Source organism: Corapipo altera, unplaced genomic scaffold (assembly GCF_003945725.1).
Source record: "Corapipo altera isolate COAL_440 unplaced genomic scaffold, ASM394572v1 68, whole genome shotgun sequence".
NCBI lineage: Eukaryota > Metazoa > Chordata > Aves > Passeriformes > Pipridae > Corapipo > Corapipo altera.
The window spans coordinates 6,890,481-6,911,606 of NW_020884919.1; the positions used below are offsets into that span (position 1 = coordinate 6,890,481).

The 21,126-nt window shown below is 37.8% G+C and overlaps 1 protein-coding gene across 1 annotated transcript in view; it reads right to left on the reverse strand.

Annotated features, from left to right (window-relative positions):
- MGAT5 (alpha-1,6-mannosylglycoprotein 6-beta-N-acetylglucosaminyltransferase) overlaps positions 1-21,126 on the reverse strand; it is a 117,265-nt gene that overhangs the window by 48,142 nt on the left and 47,997 nt on the right. The window contains exons 3-5 of the mRNA XM_027656248.1: positions 19,825-19,992; positions 6,711-6,787; positions 5,112-5,201 (exon numbers count right to left, since the gene is read on the reverse strand). Coding sequence (XP_027512049.1) covers positions 5,112-5,201; positions 6,711-6,787; positions 19,825-19,992 — 335 coding nt within the window. The remainder of the gene's footprint in view (positions 1-5,111; positions 5,202-6,710; positions 6,788-19,824; positions 19,993-21,126) is intronic.

Genomic DNA, 21,126 nt, shown 5'->3' on the forward strand with positions numbered 1-21,126 from the left:
AAGGGTACACTCTCTGAGCACCTAGGATAATATTCATTTTGGATTCTTCTAAAGGGCAGGTGCAGCCCATCTACGGGGAAGAAAAAGCAACTTTCTTTGCAGATCAGGTGAACACACTACTGCTCAGTGTACTCCTATCCATGGTACAGTGTTGACCTTAAGTATCTTACGTCAGTCACAGAGTGAAACATACACCACCATCACCCCCCAAACAGTGCAATATCTGGTGAAAGAAGGTTCATCTTTAAATTTATTAGGCAGTATGAAGGCAGGCAGAGAAGAGAACATGCAACATTCACTTACAAATCCCTTTGAGAATTTAATGTGAAAGAACTGCTTCTTCACTTTCTCAACTCCTGTATTTTGTTTAGCATTTCCTCAGTGACAAGTGTCATTTCGAAAGTGTTACAGAATCTGCAATGTGCAAGATGACTGACTGCCTGTTTAGTGAAATGGAGGAGTGTACAGGTATCTCAAGATTTGGTTGTTTCCAAAGGCAATCTCAAACATTGGGTGTGGGGTACCCACAGCCCCAGTGACATTGCAACACAACATTTTATTACTTAATCAAGTTGCATTGATTGATTTCATCGATCAACAAATGGTCTCTCATCTAACTTCAGTAATGTCCACTAAATTTGGTAAGTCTTTTACACTGGCATTTATGCCTTTTCCAACAAGACATAAAAAGACTAGTCCTAGTTTAAGGTGACAGAAGCAGAAAAGGTAACTGAGAACAAATCACTCAAATTCAGGCCAATAAACTAATAAACAATTCGGGGACAAAGTGCTGACTATCATCAGCATTTAAATTTCTTAGGGACACTTGTAAGATGACTAAATAAGTCTAAACTTTTTCTGCTTCATATTTCAGAAGACAACATAGTTTTTGTCAAATTTCTGAGTATTTACACAGAATTCAAAGAAGTTGGTTTGATGTTACATTACACTGAAGAAATGCAAACCATTAACTCCATGTCACAGATTAGCTTACACATGGAGCCAAAGTTGTGGACAGGGGACTTCCACATAATGTGAGCACACTGCAGTAAAATAGAAAACCCACAAGGATTTAAGGAACTTCTATAATTACGATTCCCAGGAGTTTTCACTAAAATGTGCCTCAGACTACAACTTTCATTCTGGAAACAAACTGATGTTCAAAATCACCTTTGGTTTGTATTTTTCTGCTTTATCCCTCAAAGCAGAAATAACTGTAAAGAAAATTACTCCCACAACCAAACTATATGTTCTGTTTCCACCAAGTCTGAAGGACTGAAAACAAGAATTCTCTGCAGCAAATGTGCAAAAGCTACAGGAGTCTCAAAGACTGGAATTCAAAACAGCTTTAAGTCTTTTGAAGCACTGGATTCCAAGATGGATACCAAAAATTACACTTGGACCTGAAAGGGGAGTTGGAGATTTAAAGTCTGGGATTTTAAAGAGACCTGCCTGGCTCCAGCAAGTAAACACCAGTGTCATGATCCCTGGGAGGTAGTAACTTGTATCACAGCTCCTTGCTGACCACCAGGCACAGCACAAGCCCCACTCGCGTGTGCAAAGCAGTCCTCTCAGAGAAAGCAAATATGCAGATAAAGAAAAAAAAAAAAAAGAACTATAAGCCCCCTTCATTTTTTTTTTTAAAGCTGGAAAACAGCATGAAAAATTCATTTTCTAGAAGATATTTTTAAAAACTTCCTTCTTCAGCTGCAAACTGACATTTTGCAGCGAAATATATTTTGGTACTGCCTAAAAATTAATTTTTTCACGTTTTTCCCCAGAGGCAATGCCATCCGTGAAAATTATAACTGTGCCAATATCATTACAGTGTAAAAAACCTGCCTGTTTCATAACTAAATTAAAGGAAAGTAACTTCTCTATGGGCAAGTTTGCATCATGGTTAAAAGGAAGCAAGTCCAACCATCCAGATAGTTTAGCATTAATTTAACTTCCTTTTTAATTTGTGCTGTTTCTAATCCCTGTTTTGCTCTGTTCAAGACTCTGTTCGAACCTGTTTTTGCTATTCAGACCATTTGTGCCTCCAGTCTTCAAAGGCTTCAGCACAATTAGTGTTTTGAAGACCAGAGGGTGGTGAGGCCCTGGTACAGGTTGCCCAGACAGGTTGTGGATGCCCCATCCCTGCAAATGTCCAAGGCCAGGCTGGATGGGGTTTGGAGCAACATGGACTAATGGAAGGTGTCCTTGCCCGTGGCAGTGGGTTGGTAAGTCTTAAGGTCCCTTCCAACCCAAGCCATTCTGTGATTCTATGAACACACAGGTGCCTGTAATGCATCAGGAATGATCCAGTGCCTGCAGCAAGACAAAAACGCAAAATTTCTTGCAGCTTCATCTGCAAGTTTGTATGGGGGACAGCTTTAAATCAAACACATAAGCCTGAATGTGCTTTCCTTGGCTTGCCACACTTGCCACATTCTGGTACAGCAGGCAGGACACAAGAACACTGGAGAAAGGCTGTTCCTGTTTCTGCAGGAGTGCCATCCAAAATAAGGCAGAGGAGGCAGAACTGCTAATACCTGCACTTGTGCAGGCTCTTCAGAAGAGAAGACTTGGGACAGCCTGAACTTTGACAATACTATTTCTATTTTGCAAACACACATGGCAGAAGGCTGGGTTTTATTCCAACCATTTGTTTCTAAAGCTTAACATAAACTGTGGGAAAGTTACTTTGTGCCTCTGTGGTTCTGACCCATATTACACACCAAAATGCCATATTTTGGGCTTCATTGTTTACAAGTTTAAAATTGCATAACAAAGAGTACTAGATGAGCATAATGTAATACCCTAACTGAACTGCTTCAGAAGGAAAAGGTAGATCCAAAAGAGTATGACACAGCAAAGACGCTTGTCACACTAGATTGTAGAGCAAAAGTAGACATATGCACGATTTGATGCACATTTTGTCTTTTCAAACTGAGGTTGTGCAGAATTTGATGCATACATTGCCTTTTCAAACACAGCATGCACGCACACAACCATCTTACTCCTATACTGTAACCCTGAAGTAAAAAAAGAAAAATCTTAAGAGTAATATCCTTTCCAGTACCCTAATGCATTTTAATATTTTAAATCAGCAGTTTTGACTTGAGAGCTCTGTAGACACATTTATCATTCAGCTCTGCAACCATGCTATAAACTGTCAACTCTTCATCACTGTCCACTTTGACAAATTACTCTAGCAACAGCATTTCCAAGTTACCCCTAGCAGCCAACACACCTCATAAATCCATATCATTGTGGTGTTATTAGAATTTCATTTCACGCTTGCATTCGCAAACATTTAAGCTTTCAACCTCTGCTGCTGGGCATTAATCATTAAATTAATCATAGGATTAAGAATGCCAAATTTAAACTCAAGGTTAATAACATGCTCACCCAATATTAGTTTTACATTCTGTCATAAGAAAACACTTTAAAAAAAAAGGACAGGACCTTTGTCTGGAGTTGCCAAATATGCACAGACTAATTGCACTGTTGTTCCTTCATGAAATTAAAAGCTGCCCAAATTTAATATTGCTGCTTAAAGAAAAAATTCAAATCCCAAGACCCTGGAAAAAACAACCATTTGGCCTCTGTAAGTCTGCTCACATTTGGCCATGAAAGATCAATTATGAAAAAGCTAACACCATTGACTGAGTTTTCAAAACTGATGATCAGAGAAGACTGTCATGTAAGAAACTGTGGTTTAACAGAAATACAAATAATAAATGTCATTGAAGAATGTTAGATTCTCTCATTCAGTTGAAATATATCTTAATTTTTAAGATATATCTGCATTAAAAACATGAAGTACCTGCTGGTTGACAGAATACTAATGACCAAACATAACTCTGCTGATGCTAAAACAAGACCTTCTAGTAGAAGACTTAGATCAACCTCAGATGATTATGAAACCATATCTCTAACTTCTATGATAAATAACAAGATAAATAATATAGTCATCCTGTGTCTTTTCCTTCTCTAGCTTCACAGCCCATGAATAAATCAACACTTGGTACTGGAAATGCAATGAGTCAAAACTGTGATTCAACCCACCCTTTTTCACATCTTCAGATACATGTTTTGGAAATGCATTTAACTATTGCTGGGGCAAGCAATGCCATCAAAAGCTCAATGACAGTCAACTGAGTAAATTAACAGCAACTGCTTTCATTACAACTGAGTTACTTATTATAATAGACTTACTGTTCTAATCTCAGATATATAATTTAAGAAACCAGCCTCACACTGCCAATCCTGCAGAAGCTAGGAAATTAATATTAGTTTTCAATTCTGCAGCCACATTGGCTCTTGCAGTTCTTTAGAAGCAGTAAGCCACTAGATATCAATACTACCCATAAGATCAGTTGCTGTAAGTTATTGAAATTTTACTAATAAGAAAGAGGCTAAGTGATCGAATACACTTGACTGCTTCCAGCACACATACTCCAAGACAGAAATAGAGCAAGAAACAATTAACAAAATTCATTCTTGGAAAACAAGTGTTGCTCAGGAAATAGAGAGAAACCCAGCAGGACAAGCACCCGACTCCGCTGTGTACAAGACAGTTTTGGTTCTGATAGATACTTCAGCCAATATACTGCAACTTCACTCAAAAACTCAATGTTCAGGGGTTTTTGTTTTCTTTTAACAGATCCTGCAATTCAGAGTCTCCAAACAGGAAGAGGCCATGCTGCTTAGGACAATTTACCAACTAGTTCCACTTTCCAAATTTTACATTCCAAATGCCTTCCCTAAAATGCCTCCCTATTAGTACCTCAGAAGCTACACTGAAATCAATAGAAAAAGTGTTCAAAGGCAAAGATCTAAGACTGAGCTTCATATTTGGGTTTAACAGAACACCTAGTGTGGACTCCCTAGAGAGTTGCTGCTTACATCACTTCAGTTACAAACATTAGAATTCTCCAGGCTAGAAGCCCCTGGAGAGCTTATGAATAATAGCAATGCATGTCATAATAATTCTGTTTTAATAAGTTTTTCCTCTTCATTGAGTTTTTCTGAAGAAAATTATGATTTCATTTGAGAAAAGTACAGTTACCGAAACTTTGAAGGCAATATGACGTTCCCCTTCTGCAGATTAAAAGACTACTGACCTCACTGAGGTAAATAAAAAAGGAGCACGTGGACCCATCTACACCATAACTTGCATAACAGGGATCAGATCGCCACATATCTTTCATCCACTGCAACAGAACAAAAAACACAGTCTGTTAGGTCTAAGTACAATGAAATAACTTTCACACCAAACTCAGGAATAACAGAGGAAGTTGAAAGCGACTATAAACAATGAGATAAAAATTAAAATATTACAAAATAACAAAAAAGGGATTTTATTAATATTTTGTAGTATGCTGCATCTCTGCTTTCAGTTACACTGGGGAAGCAACAGCATAGCAGATGTGAGCACAGTTTATACAAAGTGGTAACCAGGCAAGCAGAGACAAATACCAAAAGGAGAATATAATCAAGATCCAGACACATGACTGTGGCTGCACTGTAAGTGTTCCCCATGATATACTCTAGAATTTAACAGATCATTTCAGTTACCAAGACTGAAATCTGCCCAATTCTGCCAGGATTATGCCATTTTGGCAGAAGAAACTCATTAACTGCAATTCATATTTTTATATTCAAATAATGCAAGACATAGTCACTATGTGACCAGTTTGTCAAAACAGATTGAAACACAGACCAGAGATTCAAAACATATAGATTTTTTTAAAAATCTCACAGTTGAAGAATTTTATTTAGAGAAATAAAGGCAACGTAATTTCACAAATACTTTGGTAGTTAAGCGATTTTACTATTGTACCTCACTAGGCATAGAATCACAGAATGGTTTGGGTTGGAAGGGACCTTAAAGACCGCCTTGTTCCAACACCCCCTTCCACTAGACCAGGTTGCTCCAAGCCCCATCCAACCTGGCCTTGAACACTTCCAGGGATGTGACACCCACAACAATAAAGCAGTATCCTTACATTTGACATGTATATTGGGGAAAAAAACTCCAAACACTCCATCTCTGCAAGTTTGGGGGGGGTTGTTTGTCTGTTTTTCTTGGGGGGGAGGGGGGTGTGTTTTTTGGTTGTTTGGGGTTTTTTTCTCTTTCCAACCAAAGTCTGATGGCTTTGGTTATTTGGCCTTTCTAAACACATTATTACTAAAATATAGGATTTATGTAGAACCCATGTAGAATTTATGTAGAATTTACTGTGAATCCCAGACTTCTGGGTGCATAGTTAGGGCACTGCCTAGCTCATGTGCAGAAGAGGCAAAACGCTTTCAACAGAAAAGGAGAAGACAGGAACCACACAGCGATGTGGGCAAAGAGAGGAAAGAAGTGTAAACCTATGTCTTACTGAAACAGAGAAAGGGTTGGAGCGAGAGACCCACAGAATCACAATCCTGGGGTGGGAGAATGTCAAATTACTCATCATGGGGAAAAAAACAGGGCTTTTCAAAAAGGAGAAGTTTTTGAATGACAAGATATAATTCAAATAATAAGGCATTTCAATAAATAAAATAGCATTTTATTATGATATGGCAACTTTTTTCTGTCTTAGGAGGATGTCATTTTATTTCTCTGCAGTAGTAGTATTAAAGGCTTGAGGTGAGCAATGCTGTAGTGACATATACTCCTAAAGATCCTCTTTTTAACGGAACACACATAAGATTCAAACCAGTTCACTTACCCTTATTTTCCCTTCACAGTGAGGAAAACCATCCATAGGAGGCAATTCACACTGCTCTTGGGCTCCATTTATGAGATCTAAAGAAAAACACAGACCATAACTGAATTTCATTTTACATAGCCTAATGAATCCCGCCTTTTATTTTCACCAATCAACAATCTAGACTGACTGAAGGGTCCTACTGTGTAATATTTGTTATAACATAAAATTTGTGCTTCTTTTTGACTATAGAAGAAAATGGTTGCGCACATTTAAACTCTGACTTGAAGTGAAAGTGCTGAATTACAAAAACTGATCTATGAAGACTTAAAAATTAAGCTAATCCATACTGAGAATAACAAGAAGAAAATATCTTTCTAATCAAAGTGTGCTTAAAACTACTAATTGCAACAATTTGTTTTGAATTGTTAAATACTTATAAGATGTATATTGCTCTTAAATATAAAAACTAGTTTTTCAAGTTCTGTTATCATTTTATCAAATACCAATGATCCAAAACTTGGTATCAGATATATGACCCAATTAATAAATGTTGCAATATGATCTAATTTTACAACTGAGTAGCACTACATCACATCTCATAAGAAATATTTCCTATAGTCTCCCATGATTTTTTTCATTCTAGATTACTGCAAAACATTAAAGAGTAGCAACACTTCTAGTTCATGAGCCAAGGAAAAAACAGCAGTTTTAAAGTCCACATCAAGTCCAGGAAGGGACTTTCTTCTTAGAAGAACCCTATAATTCAGGTCTTTAAGGCAAGAAAAACTATTACCACAGTGGAGAGATTCTTGCCAAAGGCAGTGGAGGATAAGGTTTTCAATTTAGGTAGTTCATCCCACAGTTATCTATATTATACCTGTATGATTTCTTTATTTTCCCACGGGCAAGAATCAAGATCATTAAAGCCAGACATCCATCAATCTAAGAACACTTCATGCTGTGGTAAAAGTGCATGATTTTATGCACAATATGCTAATTAGAAAGCCCAGAAGAAAATAAAAAAAAGCTGCAGTATTAGAATGAAGTAGCAGCAAGAGTGGTGGATAAAAGTTAGAATGCGGCATTACAGTATTATACACAAAAAAACACCACCTGGTCTAGCAGCACATAGGTTTTTCTGCACGGAGTTTTGCATATAGTTTCTTTCTTTTTTTTTTTTTTTTTTGGACATAGTTTCTTTTAAAGATAAAACTTGAAATGTGAGTTGCAAAATTGAGTTGATGAGAGAAAGAAGAATCACGCCAGGAAGGTGACACTTCTTTGGCAGTCTCTGCAGCAGGAGTAGTTTCACAAACTGAGCTGTACTGCCAATGACAATAGCACTGAAGGAAAGTAGTCTGTATGATGACTTTGTAATTTCAAACCAATAAGCACTTTCAAAATATTCTCTCTGTCTTCTTATCCTTGTGGGATTCTTGCAGACTAGACCATTGACATCTAAGGCTCTGATTTCTGCTCTGAGTAAGAACATACAGAGCATGCATACAGATAGCAGCAATTTAAAAGTATGCTCTCAGTCAGTGCAGCTACATAAGAATGGGACTTTTTGTGGATTTTTTCTTTCTTTATTTTTTTTTTTAATACAAACTCATTGGCCTGAATGCAAAGTAAGAGCTTTATGTAAGGCATGTCAAATTCAAATCTTCCTAAAATAAGAAAAGACGTCTGAAATCTATGATACATCAGAGATGGACCTCAAATACAGGGAAAGTTCAACTTTCAGCATCATATTGAATTTAGGGCTGAAAATGCTGAACGGCTGGGTACAGCTTGCCAACAGGAATGATCCATCAATTTTGCCATTTAAAATAAAAAAAATTCTTCTATCTCAAGCTAATTATGCTATCATATGATGGCTTTCTACTTCAAAAGGTTAGTCAAGAAAACCCCCTCTTCTTCTGAAGTCCTTCTAAGTATAACTTTTTATTTTACAGCATTCAGTACCAAGTACCATGTTGCATTTAAATGGGTATCCCATGGTCTGTCAAAGAAAGAAAGGACAGAGAAAAAAAATACAATGGTCTCATTTTTGGAAGATACACAACTGTAGTCTACCTGTTTGCTTTTGTCATGCATAAACAGGTTTTCCGCATCCAAGTGTGTTTTTGTAGATGGGCAGTGATCTGTGCTACTATTTATTACTCACAAGGTTTTACAGGATCCCTGTATTTGCAAGATCTACTTGCAAGAACAAAACCTGCCCTCTTCCAACAGTCACAGATTGCAGGAGCCACACACTTCAACAGCTCCCATCAGCTGCTGTATCTGTATGTACCACATACAGATACTTTTCAAGCAGAAAGCCAACTCTCCCAGCCCTCCCTGTTCTTGTCCATTCCAAGAAGTAAAAAAGAAGAGACAGACATTTTTGTCAGCACAAGCTACAGATTTTTCCAGGCTTCTGGTCTCCCCTGTGGCCAGCAGCACTAGGTGTTTTCCACAGCAGCCCCACTCTTGCTCTTCCATTGGGATGACTTCCAGATAAACAGCGTATTGATCTCTCTGGGATAATCTCTATGTACAGCTTGTACAGAACACTAATGCCCACCTTTATCACCCCTAACCATGTTAAAATGCATAGTGAAATACTAATGTCTCCAATAGTATTACCAAGAGCACCTGACAGATTTCCCCTCCTTGCCAGTAAAAGTAAACACTCCTAGGATTCACCTTCCTCAAAAATGTTAGTCTTTTTTCCAACATAGTCCACAGACTATGAAGATGCTTTACACACTCATGAGCTCCCCGCTCCATCTTCCCATTCAGCCTTACTATGGATCTATATCCCAAACACCTACATCAACTTTCACTTGCTTCATTTGCAGCTACTAATCAGGTAATAGCATAGTGAAGGCAATTCTATAAAGCTTAAATATAAACTGTAACATGAAACAATTTACATAAAGTATTATCCAGAGCAGAACAAAATGTAGCAATATATGCATACAAGAGGAAACGAATGTGAAAGAACAGGAGAAGGAACAGAGAAATGCAACTCTGTTCCGTCTGAGTACTCCCCAGAGAAGAAGCCTTTCCTTTGTATCTCTTCACAGGAAGTCAGCTGATGCAATCAGACTGGAAACACATCTACATCAAGGATTGCTGTCCAAAGCAACCACTGCCTGCAGAAATGGGCAAGTCAGAACTGGTTTCCACACATAAGACTCAGAATTCAATGCAGAACTCTGAATTCATTACTGAATAATTTTGATGGTTCCAGTCAACTAATACTTGCACTGAAGTCATACCCTTTCTTCTTGAACACAGTCAGTGACAGTTCCAGGTTGAGAAACACCCCTCCCAACTTTTCTTTTCTTTTTAATGGTCAGAACCTGCACAAAGAATTAGATTTCTGCTCCTCTTGCTGCTCACTACTAACTAGGCAACAAAAAGGTTCCTTTCCCATCCTCACTAAGCTACGTGATCTGAATTGTAGTTATAAACAAAGGAACCGTCCTGCAAAGCAGGAGCAGCAGAAGCAGCAATGGTTGGACAGCACTGCCTGGCATGTCTTGAGCTCAGTGTGGGACCACACTGACACATGAGCTCACTCCCTTATTCATGCACAGCCTTCAGCCATCCACACTAAATAGGAGTTGGCTCTTCTTAAACAGAAATCCAGGAGGTGAACAAATCTTGCATATCTCATGGACAGCTAGGACCAAGCTCAACCAGATACCAGCAATTTACACTTCTAAACGGATTACAAAGACAAGGGGGATGAAGAGTGGAACCCTGGAGATGCAGATCTACACATCAGGATCTTTCAAAACATGAAAAACCAAGTATTAAAATACAAGTCAAGACTTTAGAGTTTTTCATCATTTGGAGAGAACAAAAACCTCAAACACTAATAATTTCTGAAAATTCTTATTAAAAGGACTAGATATATGTATTATGCTGTTAGCAAATTCATGTTGGATAGTCTTTTCCTGAAGGGGAAAAATACATTATTAAGCCAGACATTAAAGTGGAAAAGAGTATTTGAGAAACCAAAAGGATTTTTATCCTTAATTAGGATTTATGTAATTTAAAATGCAAATTTTGAGATCTCTTTTCCCAGCCAAAACTTAGAACTTACAGCCAAAAGTTAGATATACAGCAACTGTCAAGTTAGTACAAAGAAACAGAAGTTAATATACACACTTTTTTCTCTTTAAACTTCATGTGAGCCACGATGTTAATTTCTATTTTACACCTGTTTTTGAAGTCATGAGCAGCTTATCTCCTCTTGACTGCTGTTATGCAAAGACATAATTATTAGACATTTATCTCATACAATGTTACATTAAAAACCAACACATTGATAAATTGAAAACACTAATGTATGTTATAAATCTAAGAGTATGCAGTTGTCACAGACAATGCTAGAAAAACTGAAAAATATTGATAAAACACCAACCTAGCGCAGATTTAAAAAAACCTCTTTAAATACTGTGCACTGTTTGTGAGGTTCTGGGATGTTTAAAATATAACTAACAAACTCAATCCCCATGTTTAGAAGGGAGCCATATGTTCACTTCACAAATGATGTACAGCTTTGCATCAGACATTGTTAGTGCACAGCAGGTGAACCTGAACTTGTGAACAATCATCAGTTATTTCAGTGCAAAGTCTGGCACGTCAGCATGAACAACATGGCAGATTTAAGTTAAGCCACCTAACCTTGCATGGGAAAAGATGCTTCTTCCTTGTTGCTCAATAAGAGCAACTACACCTGCTAGAGCCCCAGTCCTCTGATATTACTCTCTCTAAACACCAGTTCACAGGTACAGGTCTTCATTGTCTCTTGCAATAAAACTCCACATCCATAGGGGGTTTTTTAGTGAAGGTCTACAACACCCAGATGAGAATTATGTGGTTAAAAGCACAGTATGTGACAAGGAATTGATTTTTTGTTTGCTTCCAAGTTACTCTTTAACAAAACAATAAAAATGAGCAGTAGCGAGTGCTGCACATATATTTTATCCCTTTCCTATATTGCACACATTCTTCAAATAATGTGCTTTGTAACAGGCTAAAAAATTCTGCCTCAATTTTCTCCATCAGACAGTTAGAAGTCTAGAAATATTCCACTAAGACAGTAAGCTGAAAAAGAGTTATAATTAGTCACTCAGTAATGACTGCTGTTTGATAGGTACTCTGTTTGTCATAAAAGTTTTAAAATAGTTAAATAATATTAGTTAAAGAAAATGAAAAGGCTGCAATACTGCTGAAGCTGCAAGTTGTGACACCAGAAGCCCACCTACTCTGCTAAAGCCCAACCAGCATTCTTTAAAGAATGGAAATATATTAAGAATATAACATGACACAAAAATTGATATACTTTGGAACTTTGAGGCTAAAACTCAGATTTTTAGACTAGCAGAAAAAAGCATATTAGAGTATCTTTGATGACACATAGCACAGGTTATAGATCAAATCAAAAGTGTTGCCATCAGCAGATATCATAAAATCAGGAACCTCCTTAGTATTACAAGGTCAGAGTAATCATATCCATTCAAACCTATTTGAAAAATTTTATCTCTGTTCTCCTTCTGGTTTTGATCATTACATGTAAGTACTATTCTTACTTGAATTCATGAAATTCTTCTCTTGCTTCTATCTCAGTTCTGAAATCTCGTATCTATGGTAAGACATAGACTGTAGTTAAGGCTAGTTTAGTTTGTGTAAGGTCTCCTTTCCCTTCTCCCACTAATTAACACATTCTGAATTCAATTCACATTTTTTATCTCCAGCTGGTAAGATTTCTTTTAAGAGAGAATTTGCAGTGTGAGCTGAAAGCACTAACAACATATTCAATGAAATGAGCTAAAGGTTTCAAGACTTTTAAATGCAGAGCACAAAATGCTTTCTACTAACATTTTAGAAACTTCAGTAGCAAAGCATTGGGATGATTTAAAGAAGATTAACTTTTCTACTGCTAGTCCATCCTCACACTTGCTGTGCTGCTGTGCTCCATTAACGCCACTGAAATCAATGCAGTGTTAGGAGAATTCAAGTTGTAGTCAAGTGGTTAATCAAAATGCAGCCCAGGGGACCACTAACAGCCCCCTCCAGCATCAGTGATACAGCTTTGCACTGCAGTGGAAAACATTCACGTGTGGTCTTCTGCACAGCCACTACACTGTGCTGCAACAGTCAGGTTTGAAAGCACACAAATCTCTCCACCTCCACACTACTGCCTTTGTGGGAGGCAGACAGCACAATGGGAAAAATTTCTTAATATTATATACAGTGGGGGAAAAGAATACAATGCATAAGTCACAATAAACATGAGTCAAAGCAAAGCATCACCTTGAGAAAGCTGCAATTTTGGCTACTAGAGCCAGTGCAGCCCCACACCCTCTTGCACCTGGTACACACTGATGCTCTGTGGGGACAGCCAGTTTGTTTTCTAAGGCACAACACACCACGTTAACTAAAAGCCTACTGTAGTCCTCAAGACAGGAGAGTAGCTTTAAAAATTAAAATAGTATGCAATGTCTTAGCTTTTTTTAGTCTAGCGTGTCTCTGCAAGTACAGGACTATGTTGTAAGTGTGGTTGCAGACTGCTAAAACTAACAAGGCTGTTACACGTGTAACAAAATTCATCAGAGCCCATGGAAACAAATCCTCTCATCGTGAGGTTACCTGTGTCTTCCCCCCAAAACCTAAAAGGTTTCAGTGGGGCAGCTCCAAGTTTTTAAGAATAAGGACATGGAAACACCATGACAAAGGTCCTTCTCACCATATAACATTAAATAAAAACCCCCTTCTTACAGCACTGCCAAAGCTGACTTGTCAGCCTGCCTTGCCACATATTCACAAAGGATGCCAGATATTTGACAGGCATCCAAGCCATCATGTCTTAAATGACAAGTATATACTGAAGTCTGCATCCTAATGAGTGACTTTAAAGATGTTAAGACTAAAGTTGTTAAAAGAGAACTCAACAGCCAATACAGTAGAAGAAGTTAATGTGTAAGGCAGAAAAAGCTGTGGGAACTTTGAACAGATATAGCAAAAAAATTCTCCCTCATTGAGCAGTGCTACCCACAGGAACTTGACACTGAACTGCTGTTAGTTTTAGCAAGAGCTTTCCAAGCACCAGCTACATACAAGGGGGTATCTGAGGAGGATTTAACGTGAACTTCCACTTGTTCATTTTTATGGGATCAAAGACACAATTAAAATCCTTCGAAGTGACCCTTTTCCAGGCAAATGAACACTTTGTAAACAACAGGTCTGACACAGTTTTCAGTGCAATTATACTATCTGAGGCATTAGATGGTCATGCTTATCAAAAATTTAGCTTTTCACTGAACAAGCACAGTAGAGTGATGACAGCGCCCTCAGAGCACCTTGGCCCTTGCTTTAAATCAATATTTGTATTTTTAAAAAACTATTTTGCAAAATGTACTTTAAGAATTAATACCACTATTATTTAGCAATGTTTTAAAGCCTGAGGAACAGAAACAGTTTCTTTTAGTTTGCTTAAATGAAGTTTTTCCATAGCTGCTGGAACACAGCAAGAGTTCACAATTCAGAAAAACACTCCACCAATCACCTAAAACAAACCTAACCCACAACACACAAACCCCATACCTCCTGTTTACCAAAGAAATTCTCATGAAGAAAACAGAGGGCTGATTCTCTGACCATGTTTGTGCAAGCAGATTGCCCCATCTGATGAAATACATGAAATATGCTAGCGCAATTCTGTCCCACAAATATCAAGGATTTCTTTCATAGTTGAATAGCACAACTGTTATAACCCAAGTTGCCAAAACCAAACTGATCTTGTGCCTGTCACAGGGAACCAAAGATGCGGCTACAACAGTAGCAGCTGTGTAGCCAAGCTCTGCTTGAAAGTGCAATGGTTTCATATTTCCTCATTTCCATTTAATCATCTCCACAACAGCAACTTTGAGGGTGTCAACTGTGGCTGTGCCTCAAAGCTTCCTGTCCTAAAGGCTGATGAAAACTCTTATCTGTTAGATATCCAAGGTTTAGATTAATACTTTCCTGTGTGGTATGGGAATATATTAACCTCCCACAAATGCAAAAAGGATGGCTATCAAATATCTCAGAAGCTTTTCAGATATAACTTGGATAAATAGAGAAAAGAGGGAAGGAAAGAAGATTTTATTGCTTTCAAAACAAATCAGCCGATGCCTCATAAGCGCCTTAACAATTCACTCTTTCATAAACGAAATGGAGGTTCTGAAAAAGCAGTTGAAAATTGTCAGTATCAAAACCACCATATTGTTTGATCTTTTTGCCGAGGGAAGAAGAAAAAGCAAAATATGGTTATGATTTTACACATGGATCTAAAGAGGAAAAAAAAAAAGTAACACCTAACCTCCCACTCAAGCTACCTAAACGCTCACGGCTTTCCTTTTGAACATAATCTATGCAGCCTCACCCTCTAGCACAGGTCCCACTCTCAGCTCCTTTAGGACTAGTATTAAAGACATTTATGATACTGAGAGCTCATGCTGTATTATCCTCTCATACAACCCAAAAGAGAAGAGAAGCTGTTTTGCTCTTGGGCTTCCCTTAATGAAAGATTCCACAAAACTAACTTCTGAGGAAGAACTAGGTGCAGTACCACACTAAAAAAAACATTAAACCTAAACGCAGTGAGGATATGAATGCACACTACAGTCTACATATACATAACCATTAGATTAAGAGTCACAGAATCACAGAGTGGTTTGAGTTGGAAGGGACCTTAGAGATCATCTAGTTCCGATCCCCCTGCCATGGGCGGGGACATCTTCCACCAGACCAGGTTGCTTCAGTCCCCTTCCTGTCTGATCTTGAACACTTCCAGGGATGGGGTGTTCACAGTCTCTCTGGGCAACCTGTGCCTGTGTCTCCCTACTCAAAGATTTTCTTCCTAATATCTAACCTAAACCCACCCTCCTCTTGTCCTGTCACCCCATGCCCTTGTAAGAAGTCCCTCTCCATCTCTCTTGTAAGCCCCCTCTAGGTACTGGAAGGGGCTCTAAGGTCTCCCCAGAGCCTCTTCTTCTCCAAGTTGCACAGCCCCAGTCTCTCAGCCTGTCTTCAGTAGGAGAGATGCTCTCGCCTTGTGATCAAAACTCAAAAATGAATCAAAAGAAAGTTCGAGTTCCCCTACTTCAGAGGCAGTTAAATTACAGTCTTTGCTAAATCCTCAGCAAGTCCTCCTACCAACTGTTATCACCTTCTTATCATGAATGAGCATAATCCAGATGGATTTTCTGCAGATCCTTTTATCTGCCAAAAACTCTCCACACCACCACAGAGTGGTATTTTCCATGGCAGATTTCACCACTACCATCTCAGTTCTACATCACACTTGATAGCCAGAGGTGGAACAATTTAAAAAAAACCAAAACAAACCCAAAGCACTTTTCTCCATGTCTCACCAAATAAAGAGTATAACTGTTGAAGAGATCTTTGTAAAGTAATGAATACCTTGATTTCCAAGCAGCCCTTAAATTTTAAATAATCATATTCTTAAGATGCCTGCATGTCTGCCCGAAGTACAACTATAAATCTTGGTCAAATAATATATTTTTCTTATGGCAGGTAATCTCTAAATACCAACATATCTCAAGTTTCAGTATAGTAATGAAGAGGCTACTCTATTGAAAGAAAAGTTCATGGGCTCTGTAGCAAGTAATACCTATCACATAAATTGCTCATTCAGGCTACAGCGGTCAAAGCACAGGCTAAAAACTATCAAAACTGTTTTAAAGAAGTCAAAATATTTCTATTAGGTTGTTACAAGGCACAAATAACCACAATGGCTACTGTTTGGCCACAGATTCTTCAACTTCTAGCTATATGAATAATTCAAAACAAAGACTTTTTTTCCAAACTGCTAAATAGTTTGATTATTTCCCATGCCAGTGCCTCCTTTTTCTTTTGCTGTCAGGCTCTTTCAGAGAAGTTATTGCTCATTCCTTCAAGAAGTAATTTATAATGGATTATAAACTCCAGGTAAGAACACGTCCCAGTCTGACACTGGATCTCCCTAGCTTTTGTGGCTCCCATTGCCTTATACATTGAAGACTACACCCTCTTTTGTTGAACAGCATTAAAAAAAAGTAAATCTTTGCTGGTTTATTAACTTCTATACTTGCAGAGAGGCTTTGGAAGGAGAAATGTTGACTAATCATCATAATCTCTGTTCTTTCCTAGTTTGCAGATGAGGACTACTTTTTTCTTTTGTAAAAGTGTTATTACCACTGAAAATACACAATGAAGAAAAGCTTGTGGCATATTCAGATTGAGCAGTCTAGCCTGCCACCGTAATATTTTTCTTATCATTTAAAACTGACTATGTTTTGCTCTTGGGTTTGTCATAATCAGCAGTGAGGACAAATACTTATACCATAACCACCTTCTTATTTTAACACTTTTATCTACTTGGGTAGTATATAACACAGTAAACTTTACACAAGGTCAGTGAGGACAAAATGCAGATCTTGGGATGATTTGTGACTCCACTATTTACTACCAAGGTTTACAAGCAGTGTCAATAGATTTTAGGGTGAGTTCAAGCCTGCATGAAGCTCCATTTATTTCAGAAAGGCTTTCCACAAGTAAAGGGACATGCTTATACAGATTATATAATCAGAGGTCCCAGTGTACTGTGACAGCTCAATCCAAAAAAAAAAATAAATGCATGAAGTAGCTCCGCTGGAAGCAGGACTCTTGTAGGAAAGTCTGCTAATGACACTGCACTGTTGCACTGATGAATGAGGCTATTAAATGCTTAATTTACTTCAGAGGTTAAAGAAAAAAAGAGAAAAGATTTGCAAAAAATATAAACTCAAGAAGTCTTTAAAAAGTTACCAGAATTATTAAACACGATGCTACTAGGATGCTCCATAAATTCTATTGTTGTCCAGACAGGAAGAGCAAAATTATTAACAATAGCTACCATGAATCTGTCTAAAGTCGGCATTAAAATACTACAGCTGGTAAAGAGAGGAAGGGTCATCCTAACATGCTTGATTTCTGTGATCACAGCATAACAGCTGAATATTACAAAGAAAACAATGGAAGTATTGTGTATTTGTATACATACATGTTTCAGATCCAGGAAAACTACAAACTGTTGGGTAACAAAATGCCTTTACTACAATTTTCAGATTACCTCAAATGCTCTAGAACAAGAAAAAAAAAGGATGTTTTCGAAATATTACAGACAAAACCAACACTGCAACTGGTATTGTAATCACAATGTACTCATCCAGCTTATTTTCTGAAAAATTCCTTCCTGAGAGAGAAGATATTTATATTATGATTATACTGGAATCATACGGCTTCCAGAGTTTGCTGTCAGGAAACTACTACCAAGGCAGAAGTAGAAACAAGTCTTTCATTTCCTTTTGGCTGCCTCTGGTCAGAGTAATTGCAACTGATTGCTTCAAATGGATGAGGAGCAGGCACTTGACACAAGATTAGATCCAAGCTCTACTCTAACCATTGGTACTATCCAGCCTGGAGATACCTGACCAGTAACATCATCTAGTCATCAGAACAATACACTAACTGAAACTTAAGAAACTGTTACCAAAAGGTTTTTCTGTTGTGGTTGTTTAATAGTTTCTTCAGACACTTTAAACTCAGTGTACCAAGAATCAAAGGTAAAAAACTGAACCTCTAATAAGACGAATCATGTTCTTTGTCACAGAGCAAGCCTCAGGCAGCAAAAAGCTATGCAAACACTGCAAACTGAAAACTCCTAGCAGGCTCCAGAACTGTGAATCTAGTCAACTCCAAGAATAACAAACAAAATTAAAATAACCCTAAGAACTGATGAAAGATGTTTCCTCTAGTCAGACAAGAACAATGAACCTTTGCCTATAAATGTTAAAGCAACAACATGAGTATGTATCTTCCAATTATCTGTAAATCTGTTGAAATAACAGCATCAAGGCTCTCTTTTGTCCAGCTACAAAAAGAAAACATACAGGGATGTTTCTCATTTTATATATAGCCCAGAAACTATAACAGTGCTGTACTCCCTCACCTTCCATCGCAGTGGAATATTTTCCAACAAAGACTTTGTGCTCTATGTCTTGTGGCAGCAACATGGCTCAGCCTATTAGTAACCTGCAGGTGCTACACCTCTTCAGCTACTTCTTCCTAATCTGCCCTCACTTTAACCAAGACAAGAGAGACAGAGGTGGAAGGAAAGGTACCACAAGGCAAGCTGTAGTAAAACACACGTGCAAAGGGCTGTTGCAAATTCCTATAAGCATATTGTTACTACATGGCAAGAGAGACACAAAGGGCAGGGCACTACCCTACCAAAAGGTACCATTTGTTTCTCTGTTTTGACAGATTTAAGTAGGTAACATACTCTTAACAGAAACATATATTTTTACAAGAAAACCAAGCACAGGCATGACTTAGGAGCACAGTTATCAACCTATTTACCAAGTTGCCCTAACTCTTCTGCTCTGCTCCCTTTTTGGGACTGCAAAGATCATTAGCAGGGCAGACTCAGACCTTCCTACTAGTCAGGACTCTCAGCATCTGTTTAGACTTGGTGGCAGAACAAAACAGTCCATTCACTGAAGACAAAATTAGTGACTTCAAATGACTTGTCAAAACATGTTTTTATTTAAGATGAAGGTACCAGGTAGGCAATCTCTCTGTATCAAATCCGAAGAGCCATTAAGCACTATAGGGAAGTACATTTTTAAATCATGACCAGTAATAAATACAATTAATGTTTTCTTTCACTTAATAATCAACAAAGTGCATATGGTAGAATTTCACAGCAGATTCATACCAACCCAAATAGTTAGGCTTAGAGAGAAAACATCTGCCCACTTTCATCGTTCTAAAGCGAAACCACTTAAAGCACGAAACATCTACTATAAACAGGTGGACTGTACCCCTTTGGTAGAGAATTTGATTTTCTTCATGTGTTCAAGTTACCACAGAAGAAAGTCTTCCTCTGAGCTTAGATTTTAGATTGCTGTTGATAAAGGCTAGACTTCGAATTTCGTTTTCTAAGACATTCCATGTACTTAACACTGAAAAATCATGTTATGGTCAAGAGAGAAAAATATAGATTAAAGAGCCCATAAATACTTTTAGTAATTGCCATACCCACCTGCTACATTAAGCTTTTCAACTGCTCCTAAGATGGGAGTAGAAGTAGTAGTATTGTTGGTAGAGTTTGCTCCTGTTCCATTAAGGACAAGATTTTCCACCTTGGACTCCAGTTTCCCAATGCGCTGCAAGATATTATCCAACAGGACAGCAAGAGTCTTCTTCAAATCTGCAAAGGAAAATGAAAAGTTAAATTGCTTAATAATGCAATGCACACTTGTCAGACAGGATCAAAAAACAGATAAAAGAACAAGACTAGATTATATATAAACTCTTTCTCAGCGCAAATCTTCGCCATTAGCAGTTCTGTGCACCCACATTCCTTACCATGTTCAGCTTCACATACAAGTTTCCCTGGATGTGGAACTTGCCGTCCATTTTATAAAGCACACTGGAACTCATATGGACATCCATGTTCAAGGTAAAGTGTGCTCCCTCATGGAGACACACATAGGAATAGAAAAATGCATGTTTTGTAATAGCTCAAGCAATAAGAAGCTGCTTAAATAATAATGAGTCTACACTTAAATCCATATTCAAGCACTATCAGCAGAACAGTCAGTTCTTCAGTCACCTGGAAACTAAAATCCCCATTCCAAAAGGGGTAGCTTTGAGCCCCAGTTCAAAAACCTTCTCCTGCATCTTCTCCACATAACCAGCTTCTCCACTGGCAAAACATCCAAACACACATTTAAGTTCAACCTTTCTGTCCTATTCACAAAACAAAAATCAGGTGTTTCTTTTCTTCAGTCTCTTAGTGATAGCCCCTATTTGGTCTGACAGCACTTCCTTGCTGTGCAAAGCAATAAACAATAACAGGAGTTTGCATATCAAACAACAACACAGAAAGAGCTCTCTGATATTTTTTTCTTTTGCTTTTATTTTGTTCAGATTCCTTGAAGGAACACAGAGAGTTTCGCAAGCTAAAAGAACTGTGGGCAAGTGGAGAAAGCTAGACCACTATCAGAGTAAACTGCATAATTATAATGGCAACAAGCCAAGATGCTGAAAGTATTGTTCTTTTTTCATTTACCTTTGTAAAGATTAAAGAATTTGGCACGAGGAATTTACATTATTTTCCCATTTAATTACATAAAATAATTACATGTATATACATATAATACATTTTCTGTTTTCCAGAACTTTAGAATCAAATAACTTTCTGATCTGTAATAGAAAATTTCTCCATACACCTGAAAAGATTCCATTGTTTCTATATCAGTTGTATTTTTGCCACATTTATTTTGTGCTCCTTCTTTTTTTAATTTTATCTCAATTCTTGTGCAAAAGACAGAGTAAATAA